Source organism: Struthio camelus, chromosome 3, assembly GCF_040807025.1.
Source record: "Struthio camelus isolate bStrCam1 chromosome 3, bStrCam1.hap1, whole genome shotgun sequence".
Taxonomy (NCBI): Eukaryota; Metazoa; Chordata; class Aves; order Struthioniformes; family Struthionidae; genus Struthio; species Struthio camelus.
In genome coordinates, this window is record NC_090944.1 from 7,090,149 (window position 1) to 7,105,274 (window position 15,126).

Genomic DNA, 15,126 nt, shown 5'->3' on the forward strand with positions numbered 1-15,126 from the left:
GGGGTCCTGGAGGATCTGAGCAGTGGGTGCTTGTGAGTAAAAGACTAGCAAAAGCTGCCCACCACAGACCTGTGCTCTCAGCCGGGATATGGGCAAGATCATGGGACTGAGAGCATGAGCTCCCCTTGCGTTATGCTCCGAGATGATAGGCAATCATTTTCTTGGCTTAGCACACCACCATATTGATTGCCTTCTGCCTTGGAGCATGGGCGAGGTGGTACTCGCCTCTGAATTCCAAAGACCCCCAGCCAGTGATGAAAGCCACACAGACTCAGTCTTGTGGCCTCCACAGGCTAGTGCCTGAGCGGCACCTTCTCCTCATGCACGTCATTGAGTGCTGGGTGTAAATAGGCCACTTGGCTGCGATTGCAGCGCACACTGAAAGAACAAGGGCGCTTCCGTGTAGGCAAGTGCCCTACTGCTAGCAGAGATCCAGCCTGGCAAGGCTGCTTGCAGAGAGCCAGCAGGCTCTCGCAGGATTCATGCTGACGAGCTTTTCCATCAGGCGCTTTGTGACCTTAGCTGACAAGGACCGGCACCACTCTTCCCGCACGAGGCTGGATCGAGAAAGACTCGAGTCCTGCATGAGGGAGCTGGTAAGTGTGATTCAGCTGGGGAGGAAGATTCGGGAATGGGGATGGACCCCATCAATGCGGTGGGGAACCTTGGTCCTTAGGGGTCTTGACTTCCAGTCTCTGCGGATTGGTGGTTTGAGGTTTATTGCTAAAGAGGGGGACCCAAGAGCACTTCCTGTCTTGCACAGGTCCCACATGACCCTTGGGTCCACACCACTACGTCCCCTCCATCACGCTCTGCTTTTCATTGGGAAGAAATCTTGGAGTGCAGAAAAGGAGTCGCTTTATTGTCAAAGAGTTCAGGAGAGGGGAAAGCAGGAATGTAGGGGACTCTGCCGAGTATAGATGCTGCAGGGCTAGCTCTAGCCTGGGTATTTGGAGCTGGTAGGCCAACGTATTGGAAAGGAGCTGTGCAAAGACCAAGTGGTTTATCCAGCTGACGCAATGAAGCTTCATTAGCCAGCTGCATACAACAGAGTGATGAATGTGACATGTGAAAGCCTCTATGTCCCCTCTTCTGAACTGCCAGATGCTGATTTGTAGTGGAGTCAGGGAAAGGGGAGAGACTATGCTTAAGACAAGGCTTGAAGCCACTGCAAAATGCCATAAGCACAACTGACACCTCTCTGTCCCATGGCAGGCCCTGCTGGGGCAGAAACCTCTGTGCTGTGGGACCCTTCCTATATCCTGCTGAGGTTAACAAAGGGGCGCCAGAAGTACCATTATCTGGATGCACATGGCAGGACTAAGGCATTTGTGTCCTCACCACGCCTTCCTGAACGCAGGGAGACCTGTCTGCTGCTTTTGCCTTCTCTGTGCTCCATTGTGCTCTCATTCACAATGTGTCCTGGGCTCCCTTTTAATCACAGGAAAACATGGGTCAGCAAGCCATGACTCTGCGCTCGCAGGTGAAGAACACCACCATGAAAGACAAGGTGAAGCTGGTGCAAAACTTCCTCCAGAAACTCTGGTTGTTAGCTGATGAGGTGAGTTGCCCTCCACAGGGAGAGTGCCTGTTAGCTGGGTCAGCTTATGGGCAAATCCTGCGTGCAGGAGAGTTCCCTGGTGAGACAGGTCTTCTGCAAGGAGCCAGTCCAAGAAGACAAGACCTTTGTTAGACTCTGCTCCTTTTCTAAAGGACCTGTATGCTCCTCCTGTGTCAAGACAGGTGCTTAAACCTCTCTTCAGACCACCTAATAGAAGTGCTCAGCCAAGGCAGCATGACCACTTCCCTCCACTGACTACACCAGCTATATCTCGTGTGCTAATTAACCAGTCTGTGGTGGGAACTGAGCCCTGTCTGTCCATCCTGGTGCACTGTGAGCCCAAGCCAAAATGCCCAGCCCTAACCCGTCCGCAGGTGAGGCCAGGCTTAGCCCTGGACAGGGCATCCCTGGAGCTGGTTGGAGGGACCCCTTGAGGTGGGGGCGTTTCCCAGCCTGGCCCAGGGCCTGAGGCAGGGCCCTGGCCTGAAATAGGTCACCAGTATACTTTTCACCATCTGGCAACTTTGCATAGTCAGTCTATAAACTGCCCCGTGCCTCCCAGGTTTGCCTATACGCTCCTGGATTGGGAAGGATGAGCATTAATATAAGTTGAAGAGCCCTTCCCAGACAGTAACAGAACTGGGTCCTCTTGCAGTTGAGCTAGAGGATGGTTTTGCCTGCCTTGAGCCGTGACAAGGCCGTGCAATTCCCCAGGGGAGCAGCCCCCAGAAGGTGGCAAATGTCCACCCAATATTGAAGTGAGCAGCCTGCAGCCATCTCTGATTTTTGCTAAGTAGAGAAAAATGTTAAGTAAGTAGCTCTTTGGAGAGCTTTCAGATGAAGCCATCTAATTATTATCACTGCGGTGTACTCTTGCTTCACTCCACCTCATGGGTGACAGTTAATAGCCGAATATGTTAGAGCTGCTCACAAAATTTCCAAAAAGATGTTATTTCTGCAAAATCTCTTGTTCCTTCCTGCAGAAAATTGCAGTTCCTCTGAAATTCGTGCAGTTTCTACCTGGGTCTGAATGGCTGCAGCCATTTGGGGTTATTGGTCCACGTGGAAGTTGTAGTTTGGCACTTGCTGTTCTCATTTGCCAATATGGGCGAGGCTCCTAGGCTTGGTGAAATAGCCCTTTATAAAGTAACTCTTTCCTCTGCTTTGGTTTGCCACAGCAGAAAATAAAGCAGGCTCTAAGGCATGATAGGAGATGTCCAGAGAGGGAACTGCTTCCATTGTAGGGAATGGAAGTGCAGGGCACCTGCCCTACAGTCCTTGTGGGCACTGAACTAAGAGAAAGGGAAAATCTTCAGCCTTCCAATCTGGAGTTCTCCATGGCTAAGCTCCAGGGATGCATCCCAAGCTGTCTCACTTCCCCCTCTCTCTGTCACAGAGAAGCAGGTGTTTGAGCTGCGAGCCCACATGTACCAGGCCAGGAGTTTGTTTGCTGCTGACAGTAGTGGCCTTTTGGCTCCCTTTGCCCGAGTCGTCTTCCTCCCCCAGAGCCAATGCACCGAGGTGAACACTATTTCCTGACCTGGAGGAGTGGGCAATCCCTGGGGTTGAATGTGGTACTTGTCCTATCATCTGTCCATCCTGCTGCCCTGCCATGGGGCTGGGTCTCCTGACTCCTGCTGAATCATGGATCAGGTTGACCGTGGGGTCCTGGGGTGCGAAAGCAGCCATAGCACTGGGGCCTGACTATCTATCTCGAGCAACCTTGCACTCAAAGGAAGCCTGCTGGAAGTCTCTTCCCCAGCTGCAGGCAAGTCCAACAGCCCTTTCACTGCATGTCCCTGGGCACAAGCACACAGCCACCCCGTTTCTGTGTGACTGAGCTTTCAGCTGCCTGGTGAAGAGAAACTGGACCCTACAGGAAGCAGGAGGTGTTTCTGTGCCATCTCTTCCTGTGCTGAAGGCTGCCGAGCTTTAGCAAACCTCGTGGAAGCTGGGAATAATTTGTGCCTGCCTGCTGTTTTTTCCTGGGAGAGTCCATGGGAGATGCGCTATGGCTCGCTTGCCTGCAGAGCAAGCGCCAGCCTACGGGTGCTGCCAGCACTGAAGTTGCAGCCTGTGGCCTGGCTCAGACAGGCCAGGCCTGGGGTCATTCACGGAAATGGGGTCATCCCTGTGGCTGCCCCTTTGCAGGGTACTGTTTTGTCCTGATTTGACAGAAGGAAGCAGATGCTCAGGCAGAGAAAATTAGACCATCAGAGCAAGGGGTGAACTCTGGGAGCTGCAAGTATCTTGGGTCAAGATCTGCCAAGCGAGTTAGACCTGTAATTCCCCTTCCTTTGGATCAGGCTTCAGATCCTAATGTGGCTCTTTCCTGTCTCTTGCCCCATAAGCCATCAACCCTCTAATGGGTTTAGCCCCAGGTGCCTTCACAGTATGATCCAGTAAATATCTGTGATCCAAAGCACTGCTTGGCAATAGCATTAATACCCAATAGATGGCAGACTGCCACAGTGTCCGCATCTGCATCAGAGCTGCCTCAATTCTCTGAATAAGCAGTGGGGAGAAAAGGACCTTTACAAGACAAAATACATCTCATCTATTTTAGCCATACACCTTAGGAAGAGACAAGCGGTGCCATAAAGAGATAGCTTTCTCTCCCCCTCCCTAGACAGGGATCCTGGGGTGCCTACCATGAAGTAAGGGAGCCTTTATGTTGTGGACATGCAATGTGACCCAAGATAAATCCCCTCATATTTTCAAAGTAACCTCCCCCCTGCTCGCAGCACTGCAAAAGTCCTGGTGCAGGAAAACGGAGATCAATATCCTCTCTGCTCCCGTTGTTCAGGGCCTTAGGCCCTGGCTGCTACTCCTAGCTGTAGTGGTAAATGCTGTTTCTGTTCCTCCAGGTTCTCAATGAAAGCCTTTGCCCAAGCTGGGACCAGCTGCTGGTCTTTGACAATGTGGAGCTATATGGAGAAGCTCACGAAATGCGGGACGACCCTCCCATAGTTGTCACTGAGATCTATGAGCAGGACCCAGTGGTAAGATGAATCTCAGCAGAGGAAAGCATTTCTGATTCAGGTACTGAGATCACTCCTGGCAAGGCAGCTGGTGCAGCAGATGTGAGAAGAAGCGTTTTTCCTGACCTGTGGAAGATGTTTCCTCCCTGTTTCCCAGGGCACAGAAGAAACTAGGAGCCTCTGCTGCTAATTGATCTCTTGCACTCCTTGGTGTCTTATGTTTGGAGCCAGAAGCAAGAGTTCATGTAAGGCTGGAGGCAAGGATATATTACTGTAGTCTCTCCCTGTAGAGCAGTGCTCAGTCCTGGCCTCATTGCTGCCCCAACCCTAGGCCACCTCCTTCACCTTCCTTAAAGAAGTTGGTGCATTAGGAAAGGCCTTGTGGATGGAAAGGCACCAGTGAAAGGTGGCACTGAGCTTTGGTCACGTACGTGCAGCAGACTGATCCTGTTCTGCCCATACTGGGGAGTGCTGTGGGGCTAACTGTGGAGACCTTTGGTTGGTCTCTCAAGGCAGACAAGAAGCCCGATGCTAAAAACCCGAGTGCTGTCTTTGCCTGGCCAGGGCAAAGCTGACTTGATGGGCCGCACCTTTGCCCAACCTGGGGTGAAGATGTCAGATGAACAGTACTGCCCTCCACGGTTCCCTCCGCAGCTGGAGTGCTACCAGATATACCGGGGCAACTCCACAGCAGGCGACCTGCTGGCTGCCTTTGAGCTACTGCAGGTAGCAGCTGGACAGAGCCATCCCAGACCGAGGGAGGGAAGAGAGCGGGAGGGGGTGTGGGGGAGAACCGCGTTTAATCCACGCTTCTGTTTCTGAGGTGCTGCAAAGAGTGGTTAGTTCATGCATCCTAGAAAAGCTAGCAGGGTGTAGTATAGCTACTCGCAGCTCAGTGTGAGGGCAGCTCCTGCAGAGTTATGCTGGTGTGCAATGAATGCCAGCTTCTTTCTGGCAGGGAACCCTACTAAAGCGTTGCAGCAGCACAAACTCTCTGCAACATCCCTGGGCTATGGAAGTTGTCAATGGGAGTCTTGGTTCTCTCAAGAGATGTCAATGGGAAGGTCCCAGGTAAAAGGGGTGTGAGTTCTCATAGAGGAAGATGGTGTATGCTAAGCATCTTTGACAAGGAGCTCAGGGTGGGGGCTAATCTCTCTCTGTAGGTATCCCTCTCTTTCCATTGACTAGACAGAGCAGGAGATGCCTGGAGTGGTTGAAGGTGGTGGAGTAGAGACCTGCTGGCTTTGCTCAGGCTTTGAGCTGGCCAAAGCCTGTCCGTATCAGCCTGTCAGCTGCACTAGTGGGTGGGCTTGGAAGTTTGCTTTGCTGCTGAATGTGCCCTGTGTGGAAGCATAGCACCACCTCTTCTGCTCCTATGAACACCTTTTCCCAAAGTGCCTGTACTGTACAGTCAGTGGATTGCTGAATCATCTAAGACTCTACAGACCCAGTGCAGGAGAGCAGGGTGTGCCGGTTCCCCCAGTTCAAAAAAGCAGACCTTAATCCGTGATGCATCTCTTCCAGATTGGAGCTGGGGGCAAGTCAGACCTGCCTCGTGTCGATGGACCCACAGGCATTGACAGGGGTCCCATCCTGCCAGTGCCACTGGGGATTCGTCTGGTGCTGAGTAAATACAGAGTGGAGGCAAATGCGTTGACAGCAGAGGGGTTCGTCTTGGGGCGCCAGACTTGAATGCTGCGCAGCCAGATGGCTACACAGCAGAAGGTACTGTGTTGTCATGGCCTCGACCAGATCCCATTATGAGGGCTCCATCTGTTAGGCGAGGGTGATGTAAGGCAGAAGACTCTGTCAGTGGGTGTTTGAAGGCCAGGAGGGATCTTAGAGGTTCTGATGACAAGTTAAGCACCTACAGCCAGATGTTTGGATTGCAAGGACCTGCCTGTACTAGCTGCACAGGGAGTTAAGCTGCAGCAGCCCTAAAAAAAAAAGCAGGATGACTGGATTAGTACTTGCTTTCTTTCTTAACTGTGGGCACCATAGCAAGCCTAGGAGCTGCAGTAGAGGGCACTTGGTCTGAAATTCAGAGGAATGCACATTAGGGGTGTACACCTACACCTGAAGTAGTCACGCTGACTCTCCCTTAGTATCGGTGGGAGGGGAAAAACCCAAGATTGGTAGCCTGAAGCTCATTTGACCTATCTTGGACATCAAGGGCAGGATGCCTGCTGCTTCTCTCTAGTGAGATATGGTGACACATCCATCAGGGCTCCTCACCCTAGGCTGACTTGGTAGACAATGGTGATGTGGGCAATAAAGACAGTGAGGTTTGGTGCATGACTCACCCGGCTGTTGTAGGTGTTTCTGCTAGGAGGAGATGCTGCTGATCGGATCCCCAGGGGCTCTAAAGAGATCCTACGTCCACGTTTTGCAGACTTTTTCATCTGGTCAAAGAAATACTATTCCTCTGGTGCGCAGTGTGAATATGGCCATGGGGGGACAGGAGGTGGAAAAAGCTTGTTTCAGGGGGACTTTTAATCATGGTGTTGGTCTCTTATCCCAAGAAAGGAAAGGGGAGGAGGCAGTCATTTCCCTGTTTCTGACAAAATGCTGCCAGTGCTGAATGAAGAGCCACTGCAGATGGGCTAAACTAAACTGATGTGGTCCTGCTCTATGGAGTCTGAGGGCAGAAGAGGGCTAGGAGAGGAGTGCTGAGGGCATCGGAAAGGAGATGTTAGGCTGTTGCAGGTGAGTCATGGGGTGGTTTGTGTGGGGTCAGTGAGAGAGCATGCTGCATGCCAGAGCCGCATGGAGAAGGAAAAGAAGCTTGAGGGCTCCATTGCTGCCCAGGTGATTTTGTGTGCCGTGAGGGATCCTTGCTCCCAGGGGATGAGGAAAGCCAACTGCTTTGGCTCCAGCAAAGAGGTCTGGCAGCAGTTGGGGGCAGTTCTTCTCACCTGTATGCCTTTCCTCCTCCTGCTGCCCTAGATGTTGTTCTGGGGACTCAGAGACCTGAAGAGAGTGAACGTGGCTCAGGTGGAGCGGCCCCGCGTGGACATTGAGTGTACTGGAAAGGGGGTCCAGTCAGCTCTCATCCAGAACTACAAGAAAAGCGCCAACTTCAGCCCTTTAGTCAAGCGGTTGGGAGTGGTGAGTGTTGCCTCTTTCCTCTGAGCCCTTGGCCAAAATCCAGGCTTGGCTGGAGCTCAAATTGTGGCTGCTGGCCCCTTGCTTCCGTTTGCCCACGATAGTAAAGGAAGTGATCTCCAGCCTAGTTGGGGATCCCCTTTCTGTGATGGCTCCCAGGCCCAGCTCTGCCAGAGTTACATGAGACCTCTTCCTCCAACATGATCTCTCTTTGAGTCCCTACTGGCAACCACCACAATAGACATGCTGTAGCCTACATGCAGCCCTTGATAACCAGGACCCCTTTGCTTCCAGGACCTCCCAGAGAATGAACTGCTTCACCTGCCCCTCCACATCCGAGTGGTGGAGTGCCGGGCTTTTGGGCGTTATACCCTAGTGGGGTCCCGTGCTGTCAGCTCCGTCTGAAAGTTCATCTGTCGCCCACCAGAGAAGGCAGCCCACCATTGGAATATGACAGGTACCAGGCTTGGGCCAAGAGGGACAGGCTGGTGTGGGTCATTGGTGGGGCACTGCACACGAGTGAGCGATATAGAAAAGAAGGGAGATGGGTAGTGGGTTGTAAGGACTATGGGGCATTGTCTGCTTGGTTGTTAAATGAATTAGGATTCAAGGTTCACATCGAGGGGTTGGGAAGCCGTGGGGGCATGAGGTCATCGTTGCCTTTTGATTGGTTTGATCTATGGGTCTCACTGTGATAACTGCCTACTCTTCCTGACACCTGTCAGACAAGAAAGCCTGGTTCACCACTAACACAGCTGTGTTTCCATGGCTCTACAATCTCCAACTGTTCCTCAGGACTGGGAGATGAATTTGCTCAGGACAGACAGCTCAGGCTCCCGTGGAAGAGATATAGTCAATACACTTAATGCAGCCTGGAGGGCTGGACTCATTGTTGTGTCATTGCAAGTAGCTTTTCTGTCCAGGGCACGGGCCTTGTGCTCTAGACTAGACTGAATTACTTAGATCTCTGGCGATTATAACGAGAGCCTGGGATGGCTTGCTTAGGTGGAGATGCCTTCCCTGTACATTTGTAGCAAGGAGACCTGAAAAGTCATGGGGACAGCAGCAAGACCAGCAGTGTTCCTGGCACTGAGGTGGCCAGTGTTTGAATCCCAACCAGTATACTAATTTCCGTGCTTTGGTCCCTCTCTGAACAAGAGGGTCACACGCCACTCCTGTCTGAATCCTGTAGGATCGCACTTGAGCTCTCAGTTTCCACTCTGCACTATCCTTTCTCTCTTGTTGTCTGTCTTTCTCTGTCCTCTGTCCAGTTGAACTGCTCAATGGCTCTCTGGCAATGGCCATCAGAGGTCCTCCCTCTTGCCCCACGGGGGAGCTTGTTGTCAAGGTGGAACCTGAGGTTCCCGTCAAGAAGATGGAGACCATGGTGAAGCTGGAAGCTGTGAGTATCCGTGTGTCAGCACTACTTTAGCATGTCTGTCTTCACTGCATTGTCAATAACTGGGTGATCCCCCCGCAAGCAGAGGCCACCTTGTGCTGTTGGGCATGTAGTTGGACTGATGCCTGGAATTAAAGGCCTTGGGGTCATAGTTAGTTGCACTAATCAGTCACGTCCTGTCCTGGCTGAACTCAGCTGGTGCTTGCTGCCCCAAGACAGCCTGTCCTGGGCTAAGAAAATGAGGTATTGGTACGTTTTCCTGTGAAGACAGTTAAATAGGAATGAGCCCCCATGAGCATAACCCTGCCCCTGTGTTGCTCTGTCTGAACCATCGTTCTGTGAATGGTGCAGACTCGAGATGCATGCACCTCAGATGCATGTGGCAAGGGACTGATCCAGGCACACAGAGTCATCCTGATGCAGGCAGAGCCCTTTAGACCTACTGGGTCTGCCCTGAAAAATCAGCAGTCTGCACATGGGACAAGCAACGTGTCCCCGAGGAGTCAGACTTTGCTCACGTGTTGAATAAGCCTGTCACCGTTTTCTTGCCCAGAATGGAAATTGGAGCACCCTCCTGTAGCTGTCTACTCCAGAGCGCTCTCTACCAAAAGAAATGCCTGTCTCTCTACAGGAAGCCCTTTGTAGGGACATGTCCTCCTCTGCAGGCAAGCAGCATGTGTGCATGCATGTGCCTATGGGCACATTGTGGGCTCCAAATGTGCATGCATATCCATGGCCCCTCCTGGGCACATTTACAGAAAGACCACAGCACATACAAAGCCACTTCTGCACAGATGCACATGTGCATAAACACACACACACCTGTACAACCCACAAGTCCTTGGTGGATTTAGAAATGCACCTCTACCTAGAGTTCCTAGCAGGTGCACAAAAAACTCTTGTCACTTGCATTTGCATTCACAAGGAGTCTGTTGGCCCAGCTGTGTTCAAGAGGACCTCCAGAGCATGTGTGCATGTGTGAAAAGCCCTGGCATGCGCATGCTTCTTGGCTTCGGGAAATGTACCACAAAAACTTGCAAGCCTCCTTAGCTAGACAAAAAGAAGCTCCAAGGGAGCAAAGCAGTCTTTATCCATACTGAAGGCCCAGGTATCTTTCCAGGCCCGTGCTCTCATTGTTTGGGATTGGGGTTCTTCATTAGCAGAGCTCTCCCAAGAGGAGATGGGTTTGATGTGTCCCAGCAGACGTCTCCCTTGTATGCAGAGCTTCCCAGCCAGGGCTGTTCCTTCAAGGCCTTTGCTTCCTGCAACCGTGGGGAGCTGTTTGTGACTTCTCGCAGCTCACTGTGCACGTGTGTGTCTGTGTGCATTTGTACTCTGCTGCCTTTTGGCGGTGCAGTTGCCCACTAGCCTGCTGTTCCCTCTCCCTGTTCCCTTTTAGCCCTGGCGGCAGAACTCGGATGCAGTGGTGAAGGTGGAGGTGGTAAGTGACGGATCTGCTTCCGAGCATAGTTGGGCTGGGAGGAGCAGGAGAGACAGCACCCTGCGAGTGTGCATGATGATTATTCCCACCACAACTATGTGGTTGTGGTACCACCTCCCAAAGGCTTAATGGTGACACACTGAGCGGGCTCAGGATACCTTGCTGGGACAGGGGGGCCTGGTACCATGTAAGCTTCAGGTGCTTCAGCCTGGAAAATGCATGAGTGAAAGGGATGGTGGAGAAGTCAGGACATCTCTGGTTTAGGACTCTGACACTGTCTCTCTGGAGCCTTGGGCAGCTCCCTTTGCTACTCAGAGCCTGTTGTGAAAGGTGGCAGGTGCTAATGATACAGGGTTCTGCCTTCTCAAGGGATTTACCTATCACCTTGGCCCTTTGAGAGACATCTCGCTTCCATCTGATCCCTCTTCTTCTCTGCACAGGGAGTTAAGCTGCAGCAGCCCTAAAAAAAAAAAAAAAAAAAACAGGATGACTGGATTAGTACTTTGCTTCCTTTGTTCCTGCAGTCTGAGGAAGAGAAGGAGAAAAAGAAGAAGAAAGGAGGAGGAGGAGGAGCAGGAGGAGGAGAGGAAGGAGAAGAGGAGGAGCCGGATGAGAGCATGCTGGACTGGTGGTCCAAGTATTTTGCTTCAATTGAGAGCAGTGGAGGGGTGCATGTAGGGGGGTGCAGGAAGATGTTCCCTGCCTGCAAGGTCTCGGCTATTTCCAGCAGAACAGCCCAGCATCACAGTCCCAACATCTGTTGGGACAGCACAGCAGTGGACTGCTTTTGAAATGCAAACAGTGCCCATTCCCAGCACTAAGGCTGGGACCACTGGCCTAAGGAAGGAGGGGAAGTATGTGTATTGAAGTCCCCATCCCCAGTGTGAAAAATGGGGTGGTAGAAAAGCAGCGATCAGCTGCTGTTTCTGTCTGTTGCCTCCCTGATCATTGCCGAGCTGGTAAGGGGCACATGGGCTTGCGCCAGCCAGATGCTCGTTCTGTTTCCCTTTCTGGTACCAGCCCAGTCGTCTTCCCAGTGTCTCAGCTGCGAACTGCCCAAGTGCACAAGGATGCCATGCAAACATAGACACGTCCTCCTGCCCCATCCCCTGCGAGAGACTCTTCCCTCGCACACAGTCCTGCTCATGGCTGAGCCCTGCCTTTGTGAGAATTCCTGCTCGCGTACCAGTGCTGAAAAATTGTACAGTGAGGGAGAGGGTGTTTCTTTTCTCTTGTGGGGCCTGATCCTCCACTGTTACACAGAACCACCTTTAAAACTAAAGGCTCTTTGCACTGGCAACATCCCTGGCCTTGGGAACTGCTCCTTGGATACCCTAGAGCCATCCCCACTTGCCTGGGCTCTGTCCAGCTTCCTGGATGGACACACAATTTAAACAAGTGCAAGAGAGACACAAAAGTGCTTTAGCTGTCTAATAGGCTGTTCTTGCAGAGACCGGGGCAGCCTTGTGGCCAAAGGCTCGGGGCCATGCTGCTTTTCTCGCCAGCCTTGCCTGACTGTCAACCAGGCTTTCACCTGAGCAGGATTTCTTTTCCTTGAGTGTACTTATTTTGTGTCTCGTTTGTATTCAGAGCACAGTTATTTAGCAGCGTCACTGTTGAAGACAGTGTTGAACAACTTTGATTTCTCCAGTTTGGCTAGATCCTAGCTCCCTGCTCAAAGGAGAAAGGGAGAGCTGCGACCCCTAAGCTAGGCACTTTCAATGAGCACAGAGAGCTCAGTGCAACTGGCCACTCGTTGTTCATTTTGTTTCTCCCCCAGCAACTTTGGCAGCAGGAAGCAGCCGCAGCAGAAGCAGAGGAGGAGGAGGGAATGGAGACTGCTGAGGGTGAGCTGTTTGCAAGCAAGGGAGGAAACGGGGCAGGGAAGGGTAGGACCAGAGTTCCTTTTGGTGCTTGGGCACCCAATTCCGAGCATGCAATTGCTCTTCTGCTCAGTCAGATACTCGTGCTGTGTTGCATATCTCCAGGCGGGATCAATTTTTGTGAATGCAGACCTGGTATGGATTGTGTTGGGCTGACGTATCAGGCTGCAAATGCCAGGGGACTCCCAGTCCGAGTGTGGCATTGTGGCAGCCTCCAGCTCATCCCTGCTGGAAGGAAGGCTGTGTGGAAGTAATGAGATTAGTGACTAGGATCTGTGTTATTGACTGAAGGCATTTTTGTGCCTTCAGAAGTTAGTAGTCGCATCCCCTTGCCCATGCGTTTATAGAGCTGCAAGGCTGTGTGCTCAAAGTCTATTGAGAACACCAAGGCACAGATACGTTAATATCGCATTTGCAGGGTTTTCCCTCGTCACCATGAGGGAGGCTTTATGGAGGCCTTCTTTTGCCCCAGTTTTGCCAGGGAAGAGTCCACTAGGCAAGATGTTTGGGATCCATCTAACCTGACTGCTTTTATCTTCAGTGTAAAGCTGAAGAGTGATCTGTTTAAAAAAAAAAAGTGTAATCTGAAAGTGTAGTCTGTGTTCTGGTTTTCTAGAATGGGCAGTAGAGAAAACTATGCCTTTCAGGGCCGGTTCTCTGACCTATTTTAGATACTGTCCTGAGATGAAGTGTGCCCTAAGAGCGTTTTTCTCTCAAGGAGTCTGGGGGACAGTAGCTCAGATGGGGCATTGCAGATGCCTCAAGCTGGGTGAGGCCAATTTCATACCAAGAGTACTATGGGCTGTGAACATGAGTGAGCTGGGACCTGCTGTCCAAGGGTGACCTTGTCCACCCTGCAGGCTCTTTGGCAGTCCCTGGTAAGCAGGGCTGGTGAGTGTTTCCCTGAGGAGCCATGATTGGCCAGCTCAGTCATGAAGACTGAGATGGGAATGGGCAGAGGGAGAAGGTTAGGAGCCTCTGCGTAGGGGCTCAGCAAAGGGCCACCCTATGGACTAAATGGGCAGTGGAGTAAAGAAGGGTAGCAGCAAATAGCACTGAGTTCCCAGCGCTGCCTGCTTCCCCTGCTCTCCATAGATCGTGAATTCAGAGGAGAGGGGGTGGTTGTCCTGTTCGTGCAGACTCCATTAGGTGGGAAAAATAGAGAGTCTGGCTTCTGTTGGAAGACTAGCCTTTGTATCATGAGAAAGATGAGGCCAGGTGCTGCTGAGCTTGGCGATGACTCTGAGCAGCTTCTGCCTGGGCTTGCTGTAGTAGCAGAGCTGTTGGGGGGGTGTCCTTGTATGCCTCCTCGTTCTGTCAGTCATTCTGAGCAGGGTTCATTTCCCCTTTTACACTGCCCTTCCTTCCTGCTTTCCTCTTCCACATTAAAGGTTTATCTGTTGTCATCTGTCTGTTCTCATCTGCCTTGCGCAGCAGCCATGAAAGCTGGCGGGATAGAGGCAGTGAGGGCTGGGGATTGCACATGAGTGGGAGAAGCGTGCAGTGTTGTGCAGCCTCCTTTGAACATGCCTTTCTAGGTAGACTGTACTGTGTCCTTGGCTGGTGACTGCTCTGAAGAGAGAGATCGTAAGAGCCTGTTGTTGCAGCTGGTCATTGGTGTCACCCTTGAAGAGCAGCAGTCTGTGCTTTGGCACTGAGCTTCAAGCATTGTCACCTCAGCCACACCTAGGCAGGGGTTTTGCTCTGCAAGCTGCGCACATGTCAGGGGTCTGGGCACAGGAAGCATTCTCTTCCATGGGCGCACCTAGCAGGGCCCAGCCAGGTGCCCTTGATGTTTTTCACTCCTTCTCTTTTCTCCAACGCCATTGCTGTCAGCTTCAAAGGACGTAGCGGAGACCAGAGTGAGATGGGGAAATGAGCCCTTCAGGGAAGACTGGGAAGGGTGTTGTACTAGCAGCCCAGCAGGACAAGTGGAAAGAAGACAAGAAGGTGCTATGGGCAGGATCAGATATTTTCAGTGCTGTTGAAACTAGGCAGAGCCTAGGCTCTCAGTCCATGTTTCGTAGTCCTCCAAATGACTCCTGCTCGGGTCAACTGTGGGAGTTCCCTACACGGAGATCTGTGGGCTCCTGGAAATGCTGTGAGCTGGGTAGCAATGGCCAGAGCTGAGGAAAGAGAGGAGAGAGGTTGAAGGGTTTCTGTGGGACTGAGATGGGAATTGCAGGCAGTAGCAGCTGTCAGCTTTCATGTTCCTCTTGTTTGAGTGCCTGTGATCATGTTCCCCCTTCTCTGTCTTCCTCCGCTCCACCTCACCCTCGTTTCCATCTCCTCCATCCCCATTGCTTCCCCTTGGACTCAGAAATCAAACCGGATGACTCTCCCATGAAAGGCTCCAAGGGTCAGGCGAAGAGCAAGGAGAAGTCCAAGGCACCCAAAGATGATAAGAAGCAGCAGCAGCAGTGAGCCACTGAGCTTCCTGAGAAGCAGAACAAGCAGAAGATTGATGAACTGAAGGTATGTGTGTTGGCAGGGGGAGGAGGAGGCTCTGCCTGCTCAGCAGCAGGATGGAAGTCAGATCCTAGCCATGTGGAAAACACAGTAGGATGGATCAGCCCTGCTGGATGCATCTCACCTGTGTGAGGGGTATCTAGCACTGGGTGAGATGTGCCTTGGGACTGTCAAATTCTCTGCATAGACGGAGAGTTCAGGGTAACTAGCTTTGCAGGAAAGGACCTGAGGTCCTTGGGGACAGGAAAAGTCAGCAGTGAACCCTTCTAGCAGTGAAGGGCAAGTGC

The 15,126-nt window shown here is 52.1% G+C and overlaps 1 protein-coding gene across 1 annotated transcript in view; it reads left to right on the forward strand.

Moving 5' to 3' along the window:
* Positions 1 to 15,126, forward strand: part of LOC138066522 (otoferlin-like) — an 80,038-nt gene that overhangs the window by 50,930 nt on the left and 13,982 nt on the right. The window contains 13 exon segments of the mRNA XM_068936388.1: positions 523 to 596; positions 1,445 to 1,561; positions 2,945 to 3,082; positions 4,429 to 4,563; positions 5,107 to 5,268; positions 6,067 to 6,186; positions 7,489 to 7,650; positions 7,942 to 8,104; positions 8,919 to 9,049; positions 10,458 to 10,487; positions 11,012 to 11,155; positions 12,268 to 12,334; positions 14,691 to 14,845. Coding sequence (XP_068792489.1) covers positions 523 to 596; positions 1,445 to 1,561; positions 2,945 to 3,082; positions 4,429 to 4,563; positions 5,107 to 5,268; positions 6,067 to 6,186; positions 7,489 to 7,650; positions 7,942 to 8,104; positions 8,919 to 9,049; positions 10,458 to 10,487; positions 11,012 to 11,155; positions 12,268 to 12,334; positions 14,691 to 14,845 — 1,598 coding nt within the window.